Source organism: Gallinula chloropus, assembly GCF_964237585.1.
Source record: "Gallinula chloropus genome assembly, chromosome: 1".
NCBI lineage: Eukaryota > Metazoa > Chordata > Aves > Gruiformes > Rallidae > Gallinula > Gallinula chloropus.
In genome coordinates, this window is record NC_140085.1 from 2065161 (window position 1) to 2087314 (window position 22154).

The following is a 22154-nucleotide window of genomic DNA, read 5'->3' on the forward strand; positions in this document are numbered from 1 at the left end:
GACAGTAGCAGAGCCCTGGGGAGAAATTTTACTTACTGTGCCAAATGGTGACATTTATAAAACATTAGATAACATGAGCACAATAAACTTATTAGCACAATAACATGAAAATACTCGAGAAGTTAAAACTACATTTTAAAAATCCTTCAATCCTGTAATCTCCTGAGCTGGAAGGGACCCCTAAGGACCATCCAGTCCCACTCCTGGCTCCACACAGCCCCAGCCCAGTCAGAGGTGGCACTGAGGGCATCGGCCAGGTGCTTCTTGCCCTCAGCCCAGCTCGGGGCTGGGACCCCTTCCCTGGGGAGCCTGTGCCAGTGCCTGACCCCCCTCTCAGCACAGAACCTCTTCCTAACAGCCAACCTGACCCTCCCCTGGGGCAGCTTCACGCCGTCCCCTCGGGTTCCAGCCCTGGGCCCCAGAGAGAGGAGAGAGATCGGCGCTGCCCCTTCGCTGCCCTGGGCAGGAAGCTACAGACCCCAGGAGGTCTCCCCTCAGCCTCCTCTTCTCCAGGCTGGACAACCCCAGGGCCTTCAGCCTCTCCTGGGGACACTTCCCCTCCAGCCCCTTCCCCATCCTGGCTGCCTCCTCTGGACACTCTCCAAGAGTTTCCTGTCCTTCTTGTCTTGTGACACCCAAACTTGCCCCCAGGACTCGAGGTGAGGCCGCCCGAGCACAGGGCAGAGCAGGACAATCCCCTCCCTGGCCTGGCCGTGCTGGATGCACCCCAGGGCAGGGTTGGCCCTCCTGGCTGCCTGAGCACACCGCTGGCTCATGGGTACCTCGCTGTCGGCCAAGACCCCCAAATCCTTCTTGGCACAGCTGGCCTCCAGCCTCTCATCCCCCAGGCTGATGCGTAGCCAGGGCTACCCCTTCCTAGGGGGGCAGAATCTGGCACTTGCCCTGGTTAAACTCCATGCTGGTGGTGATTCCTTATCTGAATCTGTTAAGTTTATGACACTCCGATAATTCAAGTGAAGAAATACCTTCTTTCTCTCTTGATTACTGGAGCTGTTCAGATTATCTGTCCCTTTTCTGACATTCGTGGTAAAGAAAAATCCAGTTTAAGACAACATGATGCCAGGAGGTATTAGCAACAGTTGTGGACGCTATATGTGCATTATGATAAATAAACCATTTCAAAGATGGGAATTCCAGGAAACATGCTTGGTGATGAGAAATTCAAAATTTATCAGGATGCAGCAGAAAAGGTCTTATTCTTGCCCAAGGCCATGCCCTTCCAGAATAATGACGTCAAGGCAGTTCTGTGAAGACAGAACCCTTATCTCCAACATAGTTTTAATATATTCCTTCTCCATGCACACAGCGTGTTACGTGCTTGCAATCTGCAGAATTCCTCTGCAATCCCTTCTTTTACAAGGAAGTGTTATATTCAGTAATGATAAAATACATCATTCCTTGACATAATTATACTTGGAATTCAAATTCCCTTAAATAAATTTCCATTGCTCAAATTCTGGAATTCAAATTCCCTTAAATAAATTTCCATTGCTCAAATTCCTCATGTTCTCAAATTCCATGGATTTATTATTTCATCAGAAGAGCATAAAGAACATTTCCATAATACCATCTTTCACTGCATCACCACTTACTGGTTCTCAGTAGTTAAAAGTTTTGGTTTTCCTACAACTTCTAAGTGGTATCTTGTTCTTGGCTCATTTAATGTGCATCTTTCAACTTTCTTTGTCTTTGGTGAGCACAGTAATACACTGCTGTGCAAGATTAATAGATTTCAAGGCCAGAAGGGACTACTGTGATCATCTACTCAGACTTTCCTCATCACACTGGCAACAGGATTTCCCTGAGTTAGTTTTTTCAAGCCTGATACCTGAGGTTCTGTTAGAGCATATTTTAATTAAACACATTCCAGTTGTGGAGAATTCTTGATACCCTTGGTAAATCGTTCCAACGGTTAATTACCTTCATTGTTAAAAATAATCATGCTCTATTTCTTCTCAGAATGAATTTATCCTCAGTAGCCAGATACCAAAGCCTCATCATGTACTTGCCCAATAGACTGAAGAGCCCTTTGCTATTAAATTCCTGCTCGCCCTGTAGCAGTTATAACCACGATCAAGCTACCTTTTTAAATGTCACCTGCATTTATAGTAGGGGAAAAATACACTTAGTATTGTTTGGTGGTGTGTTTCCATGTAATTAAAGATAGAAACACAAGGCACACAAGGAGAGGGAACAGCATAAGAAATGTAAAGCCTTTCTAATGGCAGAGTATTCAAAAATGTAACTTTTTCCTTTATTTTCAGGTTTTATTTTTAATAGAGATATTACTATATCCAAATTAGTCATAATCTCATCTACAAATACAAATAAACGATACCAATCTGGTTCAAATAAGCATTTTATAATGGAGAAGCCTGTAACATATCATCATTAGAAGACTTCACTAATGAATGTGTTGTGTGCTTTCCAGCTGAGCATGGGCAAACATTCAGAGCATCATTAACAATTTTGGTCAGTACCATAAAAGCTGGTCTGAATGTTTACATGTTTGTGGATACAATACAGAAGACAGAATTGTTTCTTTCCAGCAATGAAGATACACATACATAATGCAATAAACAAATATTTAAATAGAGCCTCTGTTTGCATTGGAAGAAATCCATGCCTTTAGGTAAAACTATTGTGCTGCTTTTTTTTAAAAAAAAAAAAGAAAAAAGGAATCTCCAACTCTGCAAAACAGTAAATAAATCTTCAGGACTGTTTTAAATAGGCTGCTAAGAATTCTCACAGCTATCATCACAACTTGCATGGCTCCTGTCTTTCACCGACAATCCCAGAAAACAGAAGATTAGCAACAAATAAATTGTAAAAATATAAATGTCTGAGTTAGTAAATCATGTATCTTAAATCAGGTTACATCAGTTATGAATTAAGATGTCCCACGTGGTGCTACAACAAGGTGTGGGGTAGAAAAGCTGATCTTAGTGCCCACTGTAGCCAATACAATAATAACCCATGTGTATTTCACAGTATCTCCCATCAGAGTATGTCAAAGCATTTTCCAAGCATTCATCAAGCAATATCATAACACATCTGCAGAGCAGCAAAGTAGGGCTATTTCCATTTTCTAGATGAGAAATGAGACTGAGGGAAGTCACCTGGCATGGTAATGGCAAAGGTGGAAAAAGAACATTGATTTGCCTCTGTCTTCTGTGCTATAAGTGGCAGTCAGCATCCTCTCCTCCCAAATAGCTGGACTTCCCAAAGTACAGACTTGAAAATTTCACCTCATGAATATGAAACGTGCCCCAAAGCCACAAAATAAAGCCATTTTGCTCACAATGGGATGCCAATAGTGTGAAGAGAAGGAGTAAGCCAGAATAGGAAGAAGCTATGTTTTACAGCTCTCTTCTGCCTCTAGAGATTTTAAAATTGCCTTTGGGTATTGACAGAAATTTTGCATCTTTCATTTATGGTGCAAATGGCCATCTGTTTCAACAGATTGTTTAAAAGAAATGGAGCTGTGGACAATCTGTCTCCGACTTTAGAGGTGAATGACTAACTTCATTTCATAATCAATTTCAACCAAATAAGATTTGCCTAATTTCCAGCCTGCTAATAGAATACTATGGAACTTCTCCTCTTCACTCCATTAATTTAAAGGTGGGAGAGAGGGACAGAAAAATGTCCCTCTAAATATGACAACATATTCTTGCTTTACTTGAGTGCCACCCTCAGGAGCTGCTGTGAAGTGTTGGAGGTAAGCTTACCTGTCAAAGATTCTCTGGGGTTGCAGCATGCTACACATAACGTGAGTCATATGATCTTTAGCAGCAACAACTTCTGGAGGAGGATCATATTTATTCACAGCAGCAACCTGTTTCCACAGTTTAGGGGTAAAAGAAAGAAGAGTGGTGATGTAATTGTTTCCAGCTGCAATGTGCTTCACAGATCACTATGAATAACGATGGCTTCATATTTATGAGGGTCAGTCTTTGTATCTGGCTTGTCTGGGAGCACTCTGCTCCATAAATCTTTTCAGGATGTTTAAGCACAATTTGATAGGTAGATGGAAGGCAGCCAGGCGTAGCTCACCATTTTTAATATATTCAACCTTTTACTGGAAAGAAAACAGGATGCCACAAAAGATGCAAAGTAATTTTGCTTAGGTTTTAATTATCCATTAATTTGCATCCTCTCCGTGCCGGTGGAAGATGCCAAACTAAAATCCTTAGGGACTAAAGCCATTCACTTATTTGTCAGAAGAGGAACAGAATGGACATTAATAAAGTAACCTAACTGCATTCCTGTCTTTCCTGGGAGGAGGCCCACTCAAACTCCAAAGATTCCCTCCATCCATTCTAGTGAAAGCTCTATTGAGGGTACTGCCTCCTAATGAGTTGGACATTTTTTGGTATTATTAATACTGAATATTCAGAAACCAGTTAAGAACCACCAAGTCTCTTCATTTAACCATCAAACACCAACTAGCCAACACTGCTACAAAATACTGCCCTAAGCCCCGATGCCAGCCATGACGACCTTAGCAAGTGGTAAGGTGCAGTAGGAGAGATCTTTAAAACAAAACATCCAGTACTCAGGAGCCAAAGTTCCATGCTATTTTGGGGGGAATGAAGGGTCACCTAGATGAGTAAGGGAGTGGAACGCCTTCCTTATGAGAAGCTGAGGGAGCTGGGACTGTTTTGCTTGGAGAAGAGGAGACTGAGAGGTGACCTCATTAATGTTTATAAATATGTAAAGGGTGAGAGTCAGGAGGATGGAGCTAGGGTCTGCTCAGGGATGGCAGCGATTGGACAAGGGGCAATGGGTGCAAGCTGCAGCAGAGGAAGTTCCATGGGAATATAAGGAGGAACTTTTTCCCTGTGAGGGTGATGGAGCCCTGGGACAGGCTGCCCAGAGAGGTTGTGGAGTCTCCTTCTCTGGAGACATTCAAACCCCGTGGTCCTGCATGTGTTCCTGTGTGATTTAGTCTGGGTGATCCTGCTCTGGCAGGGGGGTTGGACTAGATGAACTTTCGAGGTCCCTTCCAACTCCTAATGTTCTGGGATTCTGTGATTTCACTCCAGCTCTAGTTCTGTCCTTTGGTCTGAGGTAGTGGGTAGGAGCACATTAGGCACATCCTGGTGCACATCTTCCAGTTAAGGTCAGTCCAAAGGAAGTCTACTTCATATGTTGCATAGTTTGACAACAGAATTTATGATGCTAGAGTAGATGGCCTAAAATAACATGAGGAGAAGAATTTCTGAAATAACTTTAATCATCAGAAGTTAAATGCTAGCCTGAACCAGTCAACCAGGCTTGCTTTTGCAGTCCATAGGGGAAGAAAAGTAAGATTGACATCTTTGGAGGTGGGGTAACTTACACTCTGATCTCACCCCTTTTCTGTGTTCATAACAGAGAGAGCCTGGCATTAAACTAGAACACTAATATTTATGCAGCTAAAGTTAGGAGTGATGAATTTCCTGGAAGGATCATTTTGAAAGGATAATTCCCTGAAATCCAATCCCAATTGGCAGCTGTTAATCCTAACAGTTCTAGCATGGACTGGGGCCCAAATACTCCACACAGCAACCAAATTATAGTAAAAGCAGCACTGGAGGGAAAGGTTTCTATTACAAAAGCTAATGACTATAAGCAGGCTGAGCAGGGTTTTTCTTAGGGAGATTTTACAGTGAAATCTGTATGGCATAGAAAGGAAAACAAGCATCCTTAGAACTTTCAGAGTTCACTTTTCTACTCACAGCACTAAAAAAAACCACCCAACAATGTGTCTGAAAGCAGTTACAGAGTATTAGTGAATGTAGTTGCCTGTTTAGATTCACTGGCTGCATAACAATGGCTGCTAAGTAAATGTCTTCACTGAACAAAGCTTTTAGGTAAGCTTTGCATTTTAAACATACCACTGCTCCAGAAATTCTGTATGTATATACCTGGATTTAAAAGCAAAAGATTTGTAGCCTATCTTGGGGGTCTGAAACAAGGTAGATGTCACACCCAAGTGATGACAAAGCTGCATTTGCATCCACAGGTTTTTATATTCTTTAGTTAGAAAAACTCTGGAATGATATGTTGTTTACATACCTTTTCTTCCACTGAAATCTTCTTGAGATCCAGTTCTGTTAGTTGGAGCAATGTGAAAATCACCAAGAGCCAATAATCTGTTTGCTCCTAAAGGACAAAGTTCACACTTTGACATAAAGTACCTAACTTCAGTCTAATATTTAATTTAAATTGGTGGAAATTAAACTGGTCTCAATACACTGTGATATAATTTTTTTTTACCCTGAAGAACTTTTTAAAAGGTAGATAATGGCAGGACAAGGGGGAATGGACTAAAGCTAAAGGAGAGAAGGTTTAAATGATCCAGCTGTTCTGGACAGCTAGAACAGGCTGCCCAGAGAGGTGGTGGACGCCCCATCCCTGGAGGTGTTCAAGGCCAGGTTGGATGGGGTCTTGGGCAACCTTGTGTAGCTCCAGGCCTGGAGGTTGGTGTCCCTGCCTGTGGCAGGGGGGTTGGAGCTCTGTGATCCTTGGGGTCCCTTCCAACCCAGACCATTCTATGATTCTATGTCAATACACTGTAGAAACTGCCCCCAAGTTTAGCTTCTGCAACAAAAGCTGACAGGCAGGGCCACCAACCTCCAGGCCTGGAGCTACACAAGGTTGCCCAGGGCCCCAGCCAACCTGGCCTTGAACACCCCCAGGGATGGGGCGTCCACCACCTCTCTGGGCAGCCCCTTCCAGCCCCTCACCACTCTCTCTGGAAAGAGCTTCCTCCTGATATCTCATCCTTCCCTCCTCCAGCTTCACTCCAGCCCCCTTGTCCTGCCAGTCTCTGCCCTTTAACAAGCCCATTCCCCTCCTGTTCCTCTGCTCCCTTCAGGGACTGGAAAGTGCAATGAGGTCCTCCCACAGCCTTCTCTTCTCTAGGCTGAACAAGCCCAGCTCATCTTTGATTGCTCAGGACAACTTACAAAGTCAGTGTCAAAGTCAGAATTTCTGATATTTTGCAAATGTCACTGTTGTTAATAAAATGGATGTTCAATTCATTAATGAAGGAATATTATGGGAGCCATAAATGAAAACTGTGCAAATCCTAAAGAAGAAAAGAAGATGCAGATTCCAGACAGACATGATTTTAAGAAGGGTATTATTAAGTTCCTTTGAGCTTTTCCCAGGAACAATTGAGTACAGACCTTCAAAACAAACAAAAGGGACTCTTTTCCCAAACCAAAATGAGTACAGATGCATACATGGATTCACAAATGGAATTAATAAAATACATGGATCTACTATGTGGATATTAAACATCATGATTCCCATGCAGCTTTGGTTCAAAGTTCCCAGATAAAGGTGGATAACCATGCCAGGGAAACCATCACTCATCATTTCTTGTGCTTATTCCCTGAAACTACCTGGCCACTCACAGAGACAGAGACTGAGGCTAAGGGGATTCTGGCTTGTTCCAAAACAGCAGTCCTAGGTTCTTATTTTTAGCTTCCTCTGTAGCTCTTTCTTACCTGTACAGGATTTTTCAAAAGATTTAAAACTCTGAGGAGAGGCAGATCTTCAATATATTCAAGTTCACGCAGCTCAGCAATCTAATTAGTGACAGAAACAAAGCATAAATCAGCTGCAAGAGAATCCATGATAAATATGGGGAGAAAAAAAATGTATTTTAATCCCTGCTCTTAAAATCTGGACAGCAAAACATTCATTATACTCACAAAATGGGTATACATGTTAACTGCATTCAATAAGGCACTTCCAGTCACAAAAGGCAGACAACTTGGATGTTAGCTGGAGAAGCAGTATAATACAGACAGCAATTTCAAACCACCTGCATTTTCCCAGTTCTTTCAAATGTCAGGCCCTAACACATTTAGCTTTTATGTGGCTGATGTGCTTAAGTGAGGCAATTCTGCAGTTACATTTGCACTTCAGTTGACTAGCAAAAATAAAACCACCCCAACAACCTTCTAAGAAGAGTTTCTTTTCAATGGAGCTCAAGTTCATCCTAACTAACTTGCAGCACTTGACTGAAAAGCATCAGCATAACTGTCCTTGGTTGTGTGTCCAGAGGGTGATGCATTCTACTTAAAGATTCACCATTCCACAATGGAAATGTGGGTTGGCTGCACTCAGGCACATCAGATGAGCATTAGAGGTTATGTGGGATTAATCAAGGTCTGTGTGCCCAAAGCAAAGTCACACTAGAGGCACTCCTGCTAGACCCCAAGTGAACAGTTGCAAGGTTCTCAATTAAAACAAAATGGATGAAATGGAATTTACATTTCCCTCATTTTAGCCATCTGTTAAGTTAGACCAAGTCAGCCACTTCATAATCGGTGGAGAGAGGCAGTTCCAGAGGTCATTCAATCCATGGTGGGCTGGGATGAAATGCTATGCAAGGATACCTGGTTTTCCTCCACTGCTGAATGACTGAACCTAAGAAGACTTCTGATTCTATCCATAATTTATACTCAGCTTATGGAAAGTGTCTAAAAACATAAACCTCATCCATAGCCTAATCCAATATTCATTTTGATATAACATGAAGCTTGCTGTAGAACAGGTTTGACCAAGGTGAATGTCATTTGGGTGGATTTCCTAAATAAATCATAGAATGCCAACTATCAACATTTGAAAAAATCACTGAACATGTATAGGAGAGACGTGGTTTGCAGGTAAACCTATCATGTCTGGTTTTAAATATTAAGTATTTAAGATCGTTCTGGGTGCTGGTGAGCTGAAGTAACTCAGATCTTTCTGCAGTAATTAATTAAAATTCTCTTCAAATTATTCTTCAGCAGAAAATGTCCAAAAAATGGTGACTCATTAAACAGTTTCAATAACATCATTAAAAGAGGCAAAATTTGATGAGGTAAAATTAATAGCTTCTGAGCACAGTAAAGCACAGTGAGGCAATCGAAGTGGTGTTATTAATGCTAATAGCAACCATACTATTAGGTAGTTTCCTGTCTTGTGCAATTGCTGTACCTTTAAATGTCAACCTGAACACAGAGGGAGAAAAAGAATTCATAGTGTCTTGAATTAAATCCTGTAAAGGTGTCTTGTAAGCAGGGAAAAACCGACAGAAAATGTTCAATTCCTGATTTATGGTTTTATTTTTTTATTTATTTGTTTTTCTTTTCCCACATGCAGATCTGTCTTTGATATCAAAATGATTCATGAATTGGTCCTTTCAGTTAAGGACCCTGGAAGCTCAATATCAAGATTATCCTGTATATATGGCTTCAGTTTCAAAATTCAAATACAAACAGGTTGGATTGTGTCATTGTACTTGAGTTAAAATTCTGCTGCATAACAAAAGCCACTTTATAATAGAGGACATGCAGTTCTGCCTTACAGGAAGTTTCCAGCTGAGAGCTCAGAAGAATCTGTGGTCATAAAATTGGGCTGAGAGATATTAGCAAACCCTCCTGAGGCCTGGCAGTAGAAAAGCTGTGATGTAAATAAAGATCCTCAAGAATAATCAAGCTGAAAAAGCTGCATACTCATCCTTATCCACTCAAGGGAGCACTGTTAGTTCTTTATGTCCATGAGCACTAAATACTACAGAAGTGACATCCACATAAAGATAAACCCATCCAGAGATATTAAATAAGGCCTTAGGAGTACACTATCAATCAACATGTGAAACAGTACTGGAGTGAAACACCAAAAGAAAAAGTCATCTTTTCTAAACATTAGTTTCTTGCAGTGTTGTAATATTTTTTGAATAAACCTTAAAAAGGATTGAATTTTATGGGGGAGGGGGGGGGGAATAAAGCACTTTTAGAAGAAGCTGAGATCAATATTAAGTATGCTACCTGGTTATGCTCCATGTTGATCTCCTCTAGTAGATCATGTTCCTCCAAGCCTTCTAGACTAGTTATTTTATTCCTAGATAAGTCCAGCTTCTGCAGAGTTTTCAAGCTGTCCAGCCCAGTTATCTTCTCAATCTGGTTAGAGCTCTAAGAAGAAATGAAAGCACAAAAACTGTGTGATAAAGTTCTATGGGTGGAAAACAACATTCCTGAGGAAGAACTGACTTCATTTTATTATTGAGAATCCTATTACAAATAGGCCTTTTCTGCATTAGCCCCATCTTCATCTTGAGATGACATATTACAGCTTTCCATACCGCTCAAGGAAAAAAGAATCAACTCTCTTCTGATTAACTTATCTTCAATTCACCTTGAAGAGCAGTGAGAGACAACAGCAATAAACAGCACTCTAGCATTCTTTTAAAGCTGATACTGGATAAAGGATACTCCTGTCACTTTGCAACTCAAAATATAGAAAACAGATATGCACATAAAATTATAGAATATATATACATAAATACATAGAATTTCCCTTGCTAATCATGGTTGTATTTACATGTATGATTACAGAATAAATAATGAAAAGATTAAGATAGAACAATAAAGTGCTACAGGCTTGGGGGAGACTGGCTGGAGAGCTGTCAGGCAGAGAAGGACCTGGGGGTGTTGGTTGGTTGGTTGACTGTAGGCTGAGTAAGAGCCAGCAATGTCTCCAGGGGGCCAGGAAGGCCAATGGCATCCTGGCTTGTATGAAAAATAGCCAGTAGGTCTGGGGAGGGGATTGTGCCCCTGGACTGGGCACTGGGGAGGCTGCAGCTGGAGTGCTGGGTCCAGTTCTGGACTTCTCAACATAAGAAGGACATTGAGGTCCTGGAGTGTGTTCAGAGAAGGGCAAGTAGGTTGGGGAAGGGGCTGGAGGGCAAATCCTCTGAGGAGCAGCTGGGGGAGCTGAGGTGTTGAGCCTGGAGAAGAGGAGGCTGAGGGGAGCCCTTCTCCCCACCTCCCCTGCCCTGCCAGGAGGGTGCAGAGAGGTGGGCGATGGTCTCTTCAGCCAGGGGACAGGAGATGGCACAAGCTGCCCCAGGGCAGGGTCAGATCAGATGTTAGGAGAATTTTTTTTACTGAAAGAGTTGTGAGGATGTTGAACAGGCTGCCCAGGGCGGGGGTTGAGTCCCCACCCCTGGGTGTATTTAAAAAAAGGTAGATGAGGTACTTAGAGATACGGTTTAGCATAGGACAGAAAAGGTTGGACTTGATGATCCTAAAGGTCTTTTCAAACCTTGAGATTCTGTGATAAAGTACTGCATTCTTTGGACTACAGGCAGCCTGTTAAAATATCTCTAGGATACACAAGTTCATCTTCATGCAGACCAAGTGAAGGCAGACTTTATTTACTGCCAGTGACAGCATAAAAATATTAAAAAAACCCCAACAAAACAAAACCAGCAAACCCACCTTGCTGTATATTCATCTAGAATCTGATGCAAGAAATGTACTGAGGTTTTGAGAACTCATAGCCGACTATCACTGGTTTACAAATGAGGTACAAGATAGAAGACCTACATTTATCACTGGACACCAGATGGCTTCATTTCTCAGGGCATCACAAATCATACACTCGTTTCTGCTACCAACTCCAAACAGGTATAACATGCTAGTTCTGTACTCATCTTTCTCCCAGTGGCCACACATACCCAGATGGCCTCTCAACATGATTCTTTCTGTATAACCTTGCAAGTTATATTTTTTCCATCAGCATCACCTTGTGCTGATAGCTTAGAAGCCTCATATTCTATTAATAAATATTTAGGAACTATTGAAATAAATAAGCCAGCTGACTCTAATGTTAATCCAGTTGTCTGTCCTTGACATTTTTCCTGACTTTTAAATGTTTAATTAGGTTATTAATAGCATGGAGGCTCTCTCTTCTCTCCCTGTTCTTCGTTAGACCTCTGTTTAATAGGATACAGCTTAGAGCTTTAGTTGCAAAATGCTATGCAAAAGGTGCACATAAAATTCAGTGAACAAAAGGGATTTGTGTAGTGATCCTTTTTTTTTTTTTTTGCAAAGCATAAAATTCCTAAGAGTCTCCTTCATTAGAGCTGCACTTTTTATTCCCTTTCTTTGCAAACATAAGCAGAATAAAGGCTTTTTGGTATAGCTAGGCAGTATTTAGAGTTTTTGAAGCCCTTCTTCCAAACTTCAGACCTTACTACTTTTTCAACCTAAAATGCTCAAGGGAAAATTGTTCTTCACTAGTTACCCTACCAAGAGAGGCTGAGGGAGCTGGGCTGGTTCAGCCTGGAGAAGAGAAGGCTGTGGGGGGACCTCATTGCACCTTCCAGTCCCTGAAGGGAGCAGAGGAACAGGAGGGGAATGGGCTTGTTAAAGGTCAGAGACTGGCAGGACAAGGGGGCTGGAGTGAAGCTGGAGGAGGGAAGGGGGAGATGAGATATTGGGGGAATTTCTTTGCAGAGAGAGTGGTGAGGGGCTAGAAGGGGCTGCTCAGAGAGGGGGTGGATGCCCCATCCCTGGGGGTGTTCAGGGCCAGGTTGGCTGGGGCCCTGGGTAACCTTGTGTAGCTCCAGGCCTGGAGGTTGGTGTCCCTGCCTGTGGCAGGGGGAGTTGGAACTCTGTGACCCTTGGGGTCCCTTCCAACTCAGACCATTCTGTGATTCTATGATTCTATGAAAATGGAAGAGAGCTGAATCTGAATCAATGGGAAGAGAGGGGTTGACTGCTCCAATGAAGAAAGGAACTGCATTTTATTCTAATTAATAAAAGAAAATGCTACATTAAAATCTGTCTATTTACATAATTTCCACATGACTATCTACTTTGTTAATTACAAAAGACAAGCAGTTGTATAAATAATCATATCAGCATGTAAGAACCCAAACTGAGGAACATGTTCATATTAATAAGGCTTCACTGTTAACACAACCTCCAAAACATTTTACAGAGCAGATAACCATTGCTAACAGAATTATTATTAGGCCTTCTAACAGATGAGGAAATCGGTGCACACAATGCTTGAGTGACTTGACTGTAGTTCTCCCTGAAGAAAGCATTTAGAGAAAAGATCTTGTCAGCTTGGATTGTCTCACTCCTATAGTTCATTTCAGAACTTTCAGACAGGATTTTGCCAATCTGAGTTAATCTTAGCCACTAAAAATGAGGCAAAATTGAGTTTTATTGCCACTAAGGGCATGGCTGGAAGCTCCTGAAGGTATTATATATCTGAAATGTAATTATATTAAGAATGTGTTACTGAATATATCACTCAAAACATACTATAGTCCACTTTTAAATGTGAATACCTTCCCTGAATTTCAAAGCAGCAATAAGTGTAAGGGCCAATCAGGCCTTGATGGGTACAGACCTTAAATACTCTTTTCTATATCAATTATACTCTTTTCTATATCAATTACTACAGAATAGAAGAAAAATCTTTAAAAATGTAAAAGGACTGGAAAAGAGTATTTCCATTCCTGAAAAGGGATTCATTCCCTTTACCTAAAATATTTATGTAGGTGCTAAAACTAAGGTAGCAAATATAAGCATATTTCTATGTATAGTTTTTGGCACTAATTTTTAAAATCACATGAAACATTATTATTATTATCATCATCATCATAATCATCATTATTATCATTATTATAATTATCTTTTAAATTATTATTAAAACTATTAGAGAAATAGCTTGTCTTTTACAACAATTAAATTGCATTATAAAATAGTTTTTGCTTGTGTTTCTGTGCATCCTCTCTATTGATGGGTCTTCCTATTAAATATCACAAAATGATTTACAGGAAAGCATTGGTATTAAGGATATTTTACAAGCATGGAACTGAGGAATGCTGAGCTAAATGCCTCCCCAAGACCTGTAGAAGAGCAAGATGCATGCAGGTGCAGAGGCTGATGCAGGCACTGACAGATAGAGGTCTGTATTTGGGTGTTATCCTTGGCTATCTTCATAACCAACAGAGAGAAATGGGCACTTCCAAGGCCTGATGCATCTTGTGTTAATGCAGATGTCAGCAGCTGGGTCAAAATAATGAAGCATTTTAACTGCCCATTTCTCTCCACTGACTTTTGAGGCAGCAGAGAACAACTATCTCATGTAGAGTTGTCTACACTTCAGAAATCTAAAGCCAGGCAAGATAAATCCTACTAAAGCATCTAGAAATAAAACCTAAAATACTGTATTTAAACAAATATACTCTAGACACATTGATGCAAAGATGCCAATGTAAAGCTTCCAACCTCATTACAAGATCCTTGAAAAACTAAACAAAGATCCTTTAATAATAATATATCAGATTTGCATACTAAACTTGAATTGATTTCTGAAATGAATGCAGGCTACTCAGTCCTCACTTTTCCCTCTCCTGTCCTAGCTCACTCATGACCACAACTTTATGAGGTATCATACTTAAAAATGTTTGTTGTTTGTGTGATGGCACTTGCAGAGTAAGTAACTTCTTACACATCACCTAAGCAACACAAAACCTTCCCAGAGCAAATGGAAACTATCTTTGGATATAGTGAAAACCTAGATGGACAAGGTGCTGAGCAACTTCCACTGAAGACGGCTCTGCTCTGAGCAGGAAGCTGGATCAGATGGCCTTCACAGCTTCCTTCTGACCTATATCATTCTATGAGCCTGCATTAATAAGAAATTGTGTCCAGTATTACTCATATGCCTGACGATCTTCACAGAATCACAGAGCTGCAGGGGTTGGAAGGGACCTCCAGAGATCATCAGGTCCAACCCCCCTGCCAAAGCAGGGTCCCTAGGACAGGGCACACAGGTCGGTGTCCAGATGGGGCTGGAATCTCTCCAGAGAAGGAGACTCCACACCCCCCTGGGCAGCCTGTCCCAGGGCTCCCTCACCAGGAAGAAGTTCTTCCTCAGATTAGTGTGGAACTCCCTGTGCTCCAACTTGAGCCCATCACCCCTTGTCCACAGCCACTGAGCAGAGGCTGCCCATGGCCCCCTGTGTCCCACCCTTCAGCTCTTGAGAACCAGTGATCAGATCCCCTCTCAGGCTTCTTCTCTCCAGGCTGAACAGCCCCAGCTCCCTCAGCCTTTCCTCCCAGGGGAGATGCTCCAGGCCTTTCAGCATCTCTGTCCCTTCTCTGGACTCTCTCCAGGAGATCCCTGGCTTTTGTATCCCAGGGAGCCCAGAACTGGACACAATATTCCAGGTGGGGCCTGACCAGGGCAGAGCAGAGGATGTTATGCAATTACCTTCACATTTATTACGGCATTTATGCATCAATAAAAGACAGACAGGAAAACAACTAGAATTACTATTTTCTTACCAGATTGAGTATTCTGATAGGCAAGTTCTCAAGGCCACTGATTGCTGTGAGTCTGTTGTGTGACAAACTAAGATGAGTCAGACTGCAACACTTCTCCAGTCCTCGCACCTCCTCTATGTTATTAACTGTACAGAGGGGTTTGTATTTAAGGAAAATAACTCAACACAAAACCTTGGCAAAAATTAGTAGCTAAATTAGTCAGTGGAGCATTTTATGGGCTGCAAGATAAGCAACATTGACACAGGTAGAAATACCCTCCCCTCCTTTTTGGAGGGGCTTTTAACTCTGTTTCTGTCATCTAGTTTACAAGGAAGCCCTTTGAGCTGGCATAACCAGGCTGAGGGCAAATCAAGAAAGGAATGGAAACAAGGGAATGGGAATGTGGGGAAGAAACTACTTCCACAGGCATCTTGAAAACCTCTGCTGTACAGCTCTGGTTTTCTCATCAGATGCATATGTGCAGACTGAAACATAGTGGTCATCATGTCTTTTACTTTAACTGAGCCCTAGTCATGGTAGGTCAGCTGTACTATAAAGGCACAGAGTTGAGTCATCAGAGGAAGGCGTGATCTTTTTAGGTTCATGGAGTACTTGACATGGCTCCAAACTGACCTTGGTCTCCAAGAAGTACAAACAAATTATCCAAGTAATAACAGATGATAGTGCTACATGGGGCTATTTCACTCTCAATGAGTTCTAAGCTGGCCATCTGCACTGAAAGGGAGAGTGTATTTTAAATTAACATGAAACTCAAAGACAGCAGTAAAAGTAGTTAGGATTCCTCTCAGCAAACGTCAGTATTAACATAACTACACAGATTCCTTGAGCAAAGCCTGTTTCCTTTGACATCAAGCTATGTCAGCTTACTCTCTTACAGTGAGATGAGCTGCAGAGGTACCTGACTGTTTCTCTGCTGTACTGAAATCAGATTCTCTGATCCAGGTGTCTAATTGTTTGGTGGCTGAAGGTAGGCAAGAATTATTGCACTTGTAAGTGTCCAAACTAGAACTAGTTATATAAACCCCCCAAGAAATAGAACTGGGGAAAAAATAATATCCAGAACATGCAGGGCACAGAAAATTGCCTTCAGGCAAGCACAGAAGAAAACATTTTTAATTGACTTGAGAGAATGAACTCTGCCTGCAAAGAGGGGCAGGGGAGTTTTCATTCATGTTTCTACTCAGGATTTTATTATCAGGATTATTTTCCCCCAGTCTGAATGATATTGTAACCAAACAAAATGTAAGCTTAGCCAGGGCCAACAGAATACCTTGTAACTCCTGTGACCTAACTCTGTTTTTTCCTAACCCCATTCTTAACTAGGGACTTCATCATACATTCAACACCCACAGGCCTAGATGGGGAAGGAGGGGAGGACAAATGAGCTAGCAAGGACAGGTTTCTCTTTCCATAGGACCTCACACCAGGCTGTCACTGTCATTTTAGAAAAGAAACGAAAACCATCCACAGCCACTGGTATTTGCTAGACAGTAACTGATTTGCATACAAAATGGGACTGCTTCTCTTTCAACTGAGGAGGAAAACTTTTAGTGAGGAAAAATATATTTTTTAAGCCACAGGCATCAATATGAGGCAGCAAATTGCTTGGCACTAAAAACTAATACAATCAGGTTTAGTCTTTTAATGACTTGCTATAATGTTTTGTCAGATATTATTGCCCAAGCTGTTTTCCTATCTGGTTTGGGTGGTTTCCTCCTTGAAAACTTATTTATAAACCTGTCAGGTGTGCTTGTGAGTGCACCTGTCAGAACAGTTACAGTGACCTTACCATCTGCATCATAATTCACTTAAATATGGTAAGAAATGCTTAGTTACTGTCAAGGAGAAACGCATGCCAAACGTTTCTGCTACTGCGTGATACTTAATACAGTCTTTTCATTTATGATTACAAAGAACAGCTTGTTTTGTCTGCCATGTCTTTGGTGAGGAGTGTTTGACATGGGTTAGGAACAACACCACTTCACAGATTGAAATTCTGCACTTTTAAATCACAGACTCACAGAATCGTAGGGGTGAGGAGGGACCTCCAGTGATCATCGGGTCCAACCCCCCTGCCAAAGCAGGGTCCCTAGGACAGGTCACACAGGTCGGTGTCCAGATGGGGCTGGAATCTCTCCAGAGAAGGAGACTCCACACCCCCTGGGCAGCCTGTCCCAGGGCTCCCTCACCCTCACTGGGAAGAAGTTCTTCCCCACATTGGGGGGGAACTCCCTGTGCTCCAACTTGAGCCCATCACCCCTTGTCCTGTCCCCACAGACACTGAGCAGAGGCTGCCCATGGCCCCCTGTGTCCCACCCTTCAGCTCTTGAGAACCAGTGATCAGATCCCCTCTCAGGCTTCTTCTCTCCAGGCTGAACAGCCCCAGCTCCCTCAGCCTTTCCTCCCAGGGGAGATGCTCCAGGCCTTTCAGCATCTCTGTCCCTCCTCTGGACTCTCTCCAGGAGATCCCTGGCTTTTTTATCCCAGGGAGCCCAGCACTGGACACAATACTCCAGGTGGGGCCTGAGCAGGGCAGAGCAGAGGGGGAAGATCACCTCCTCTGACCTGCTGGCCATGCTCCTCCTGATGCCCTCCAGGATCCCATTGGCTCTCTTGGCCCCTGGGACACACTGCTGGCTCATGGCCACCCTGTCACCTACCAAGATCTTCTCTGCAGAATTCTACGCTCATTTTCCTCTATTTCAGATGGTCCCATTGCAACTGTTTGCAGGGAGCAGGTTTTTCCCCCCATCTCAATGGCATTTTCATTGACAAATGAAGAAATTGAAGACAGCACACTGCTGCATTGAAACCAAATGAAAAACTACAGATTTAGATCCACAATACAAATCTGTGATCTTTTTTTTTTCCCCTTTTTCATTTTACTGTGTGGTTTTTGCACTGTGTTGGAAAATTAGAATTGCAAAGGGATAAGTGTCTCAATGCCATTTTCTGACAAGAATCATGTCACTTGCACACCTTGTAAAACGTGTGAATAATGTAACCTGGATGCCCTGCAAATGCTTTATCTGCTCCTACATGAAAAAGGCATTGTATTAATATCATTTGGTAATGGGCTACTTCAGGGACAAGACACAGAGAAAAAACTGCAGCAGCCTGCTGTCTTCTCCTTTTCAGAGAGCAGAAAAATCAAGATGCAATTTATGAGGCAAAGAGGAAAGGTTTGGGAGCCCTGAGGAAGCAATTGTAAGTAAGGCAGCATGTGAAACTCTGGAAGACCTTTCAGAAAAGCAGAGGAGAATCTTTAGGGGGAGAGTAAGGTTGCTATGGACAGCCTTGAAGTTAGCAATGAAAAAAAAGTTAATCTGCAGGTTCATGATGATCTGATTTCTCCTACAACAGTGTTTCTAATCCCACAAACCAGGTACCACAGTGAGAGAGTGGGAGGTGGGGAGCAGAACCCCTTTGCTCTCTGTACTTCTCTCAGCATACTGCAGGAAGTTTCCTCTCACCAAAACATTCTCTTCATTGCTGTTAAATAGCCTTGTCCTCCACAAAGCCTCTACAGTCCCCATGTAATTAGCCATGTCTAAGAATAAAGAACATGCACCTTTTTCATTTATTAGAGCTTAGTGTTCCAAGCTTCTTTCCTATTAACCATTTTTATATAAAAATACTGGGATTATTTACTACCTCTGCTATGCAAAGACAGTGTGACATTGGCTTTTTCAGTTTTCCATGATGTAAAGTGGAGGCTTTTTTGTGTAGCAGGCTAATACTTTACAGGTATACTCAAACTCCTTTAAGACCAGGCATGCTTAAGTAAATTAAGATGTTTCACCATCAGAATCACTGTGTTTAATCTTGCTTCTAAAGACAAAACTGAAATGAAAGAAAAATATCAAGAAAACAGGTACCTGTTTGAAGCAAACAGCTGTTCAGAAAGCAAACAAATCTCTTTTTCCCCCATTCAAGTTTTCATAAAGGATACAATCCAGCAGGAGTTTAGTAAGTGACTGATAAGCTGACAAATCTTGCATTTGAGGTATTTGATTGTATGAAAAGTCTACTACCTAAAGAATAAAGGACACAGAAAGTTACATCATTTACAGCTGCCTTGTGAAAGGAAACTGCTGTTACCTTAAACTTGTGATCAAGGGTGTGGAAGAAATAAAAAGATCATTAATGTTAATACTTGGACAGAACTAGAAAGGCTTTTTTTTGTGACACACAGAATTCACATTTTGGGAACTTCAAACACTATAATGCCTTCCATCATTATCATTAATGGTCCTGTAATTACACATATATATTAATAGAACTAACAGAGTACACAGAAAAAATACATAGAGATTGTGGTTCAAAACAACCTCCTGCTTTTTTTTTTAACCCAATGTGGGCTGCAAGAAAACAGCAGCAAAGCAAAGACCAGCACACAGCTACATTAAGTGTGGTTCATGATGACAATCCAAACCAGTCAATTTGAAAAGCAGGAACTGATCCCAGTAAAGATCTGATGAAGTTGACAAGCAAGGAAAAAAAACTCTGGTCATATTTATCCCTGGCTAGGACAGTTAGCTGTACACTGACCCATGGCATGGCAGGAGACACAGTGTGAAAGAAAAGAAAAGAATCACAGAAACACAGAATGAAAAAGTTGGGAAAGCCCTTTAAGATCATCAAGTCCAACTGTCCCTGTCCTGTGCTAAACCAGCTCCCTGAGCACCTCATCTCCCCTCTGTTAAACACCCCCAGGGCTGGGGACTCAGCCCCCTCCCTGGGCAGCCTGTGCCACAGCCCCACAACTCTGCCAGGGAAGAACTTTGCCCTCCCAGCTGAGCTGACCCTGCCCTGGGGCAGCTTGAGCCCATTGCCCCTCGGCCCATCTCCTGGCCCCTGGCTGCAGAGACCATCGCCCACCTCTCTGCACCCTCCTGGCAGGGCAGGGCAGGTGGGGAGAAGGGCTCCCCTCAGCCTCCTCTTCTCCAGGCTCAACACCCCCAGCTCCCTCAGCTGCTCCTCAGAGGATTTGCCCTCCAGCCCCTTCCCCAGCCTGGTTGCCCTTCTCTGAACACACTTCAGGACCCCCATGTCCTTCTGGTGCTGAGGAGCCCAGAACTGGACCCAGCACTCCAGCTGCAGCCTCCCCAGTGCCCAGCCCAGGGGCACAATCCCCTCCCCAGCCCTCCTGGCCACGCTGGCTCTGACACAAGCCAGGCTGCCCTTGGCCTTCCTGGCCCCCCGGGCACACTGCTGGCTCCTGCTCAGGCTGAGCTCACCCAACACCCCCAGGTCCTTCTCCCAGCAGCTCTCCAGCCGCTCTGCCCCAGCCTGTAGCGCTGCCAGGGGTTGTTATTTCCCATGTGCAGCACTCTGCACTTGGCCTTGTTAAACCTCATCCCGTTGGTCTCAGTGAAAGACTGAAATGTCCACTGAAAAAAGGGCCTAAAGATTTCCAAAAGTTATTAAAATGACAAATAAGGAAAAAAAAGACTAATAAGGAGGGCATGAAACTTTCCTTCTGCACATATCCAAATACAAATGGATTTAGAAAACCATTTTTAATTTAAACTATATAATGCATTTTTTTGGCCACTTACCTTGAGATTTTTAGGTGGTTTAAAACCAAAATAGGTAGTCAATTCATTGTTGGAAGCATTCAGTTCTAGTAAGTAAGGCATGTGACTGATACAAGAAAGATCTAGTAACAAAACAAAATGTCAGACCATCATATCAAAATTTCAATAATTCTGTCTGATAAGAATCAAGAATCAATTTGTAGTTACCCATCCAGAAAGTGATGTTTGAAATGCAGAAATCAGATATATTAACACCTTCTACTAGAAAAAAAGAGATGGTTTCTGAATTATGAAGAATAAATTAAGCTCTATTATGTAAACTCATCTTTCTGTAAGACAGAATAAGGTTTTATATGCTAGCTACCTCTAGAATGACAAAGAAACTACCTCAGCTCTAACTTATTAACTAGATGAGAGGAGTTTTTTAGGCCACTACAGCAGACTAAATGACTAGTTGCTATGGAAAAGTCCCTGCTCTATTCAGACTTGGCCTTCACAGACAAACTGTTAGTAAAATGAGCGCACAGAAGTGCTTAGAAAAGTGCTGCTATTAATGGACTCCAGCTCCTCAAGTGAAATGAATTCAAAAGAAATAATGCAACAGGTTACACATCACAGCTTATTCCTTTTGATATAAATTAAAAAATGAGTTTGGGTAGATGAGGGAGAGGGAAGGAGTTTACACTCATCTCCATTTGTTAACTTTTTAAATCCAGGATAATTTTTTTAATGTTTTTTTTCACTAATGAGAAACCTTGGCAAAGGAAAACCCAAGGCTAGGAAAACTGTACCAGGCATAACTTTAAACATTATGACATGCAAAATCTCAACCTTCATCTTGTATTGACATGCTTGCTTGCATTTTATCTTTAGATAATAAACTGGACAATGATCTCTATGTTCCCACTGACAAGCATATGCTGGTGCAGCCATCTAAATGGTCCATACATCATTCCCAAGAAGACCTAGCCACTGCCTCAGTCTGTAGAGCTGGAGTAGTTACACCATTAAAATGTAGACCAGGCTTTGTGATATTAAAGCTACATGGTACAGTGCATATCTCATCTTAAATGATTTCACAACCCAAGAATTTACTAGTGTATTTACTACATACCATTAATTTTATTGTATGAAAGTTCCAGATTCTGTAGGTGAACATATCTGGAGAGAATGTTAATGTCACTTAAGTTATGACCCTGGAAAAATAAAGCAAAAAGACTTTAATAACTAGCTACATATCCTCACCCGCTCTCCCAAGACATACACAGTAGCAGGAGACACCAAAAAGGTGCCCCAAGGTCCTCCAAATGAATGAAAGTGATACAGAAAGTGATGTCAGACCTGCAACCAGCCATGAATGGAGAAAAAGTCAAAAGAAGACTTAAAACTACAACCAGGAGAGATGTAGCTAAGAAAAGTGCCAGAAAAAACAAGGCTGCATAGAAAAGGAAGT

At 42.1% G+C, this 22154-nt stretch overlaps 1 protein-coding gene across 1 annotated transcript in view; it reads right to left on the reverse strand.

The window, feature by feature from the left end:
• Positions 1-22154, reverse strand: part of LRGUK (leucine rich repeats and guanylate kinase domain containing) — a gene marked incomplete at both ends in the record, with an annotated part of 61146 nt that overhangs the window by 36623 nt on the left and 2369 nt on the right. The window contains 8 exons of the mRNA XM_084279231.1: positions 3753-3859; positions 6085-6171; positions 7524-7604; positions 9837-9980; positions 15162-15286; positions 19114-19195; positions 20723-20823; positions 21816-21897. Of these exons, the coding sequence (XP_084135357.1) occupies positions 3753-3859; positions 6085-6171; positions 7524-7604; positions 9837-9980; positions 15162-15286; positions 19114-19195; positions 20723-20823; positions 21816-21897 (809 nt within the window). The remainder of the gene's footprint in view (positions 1-3752; positions 3860-6084; positions 6172-7523; positions 7605-9836; positions 9981-15161; positions 15287-19113; positions 19196-20722; positions 20824-21815; positions 21898-22154) is intronic.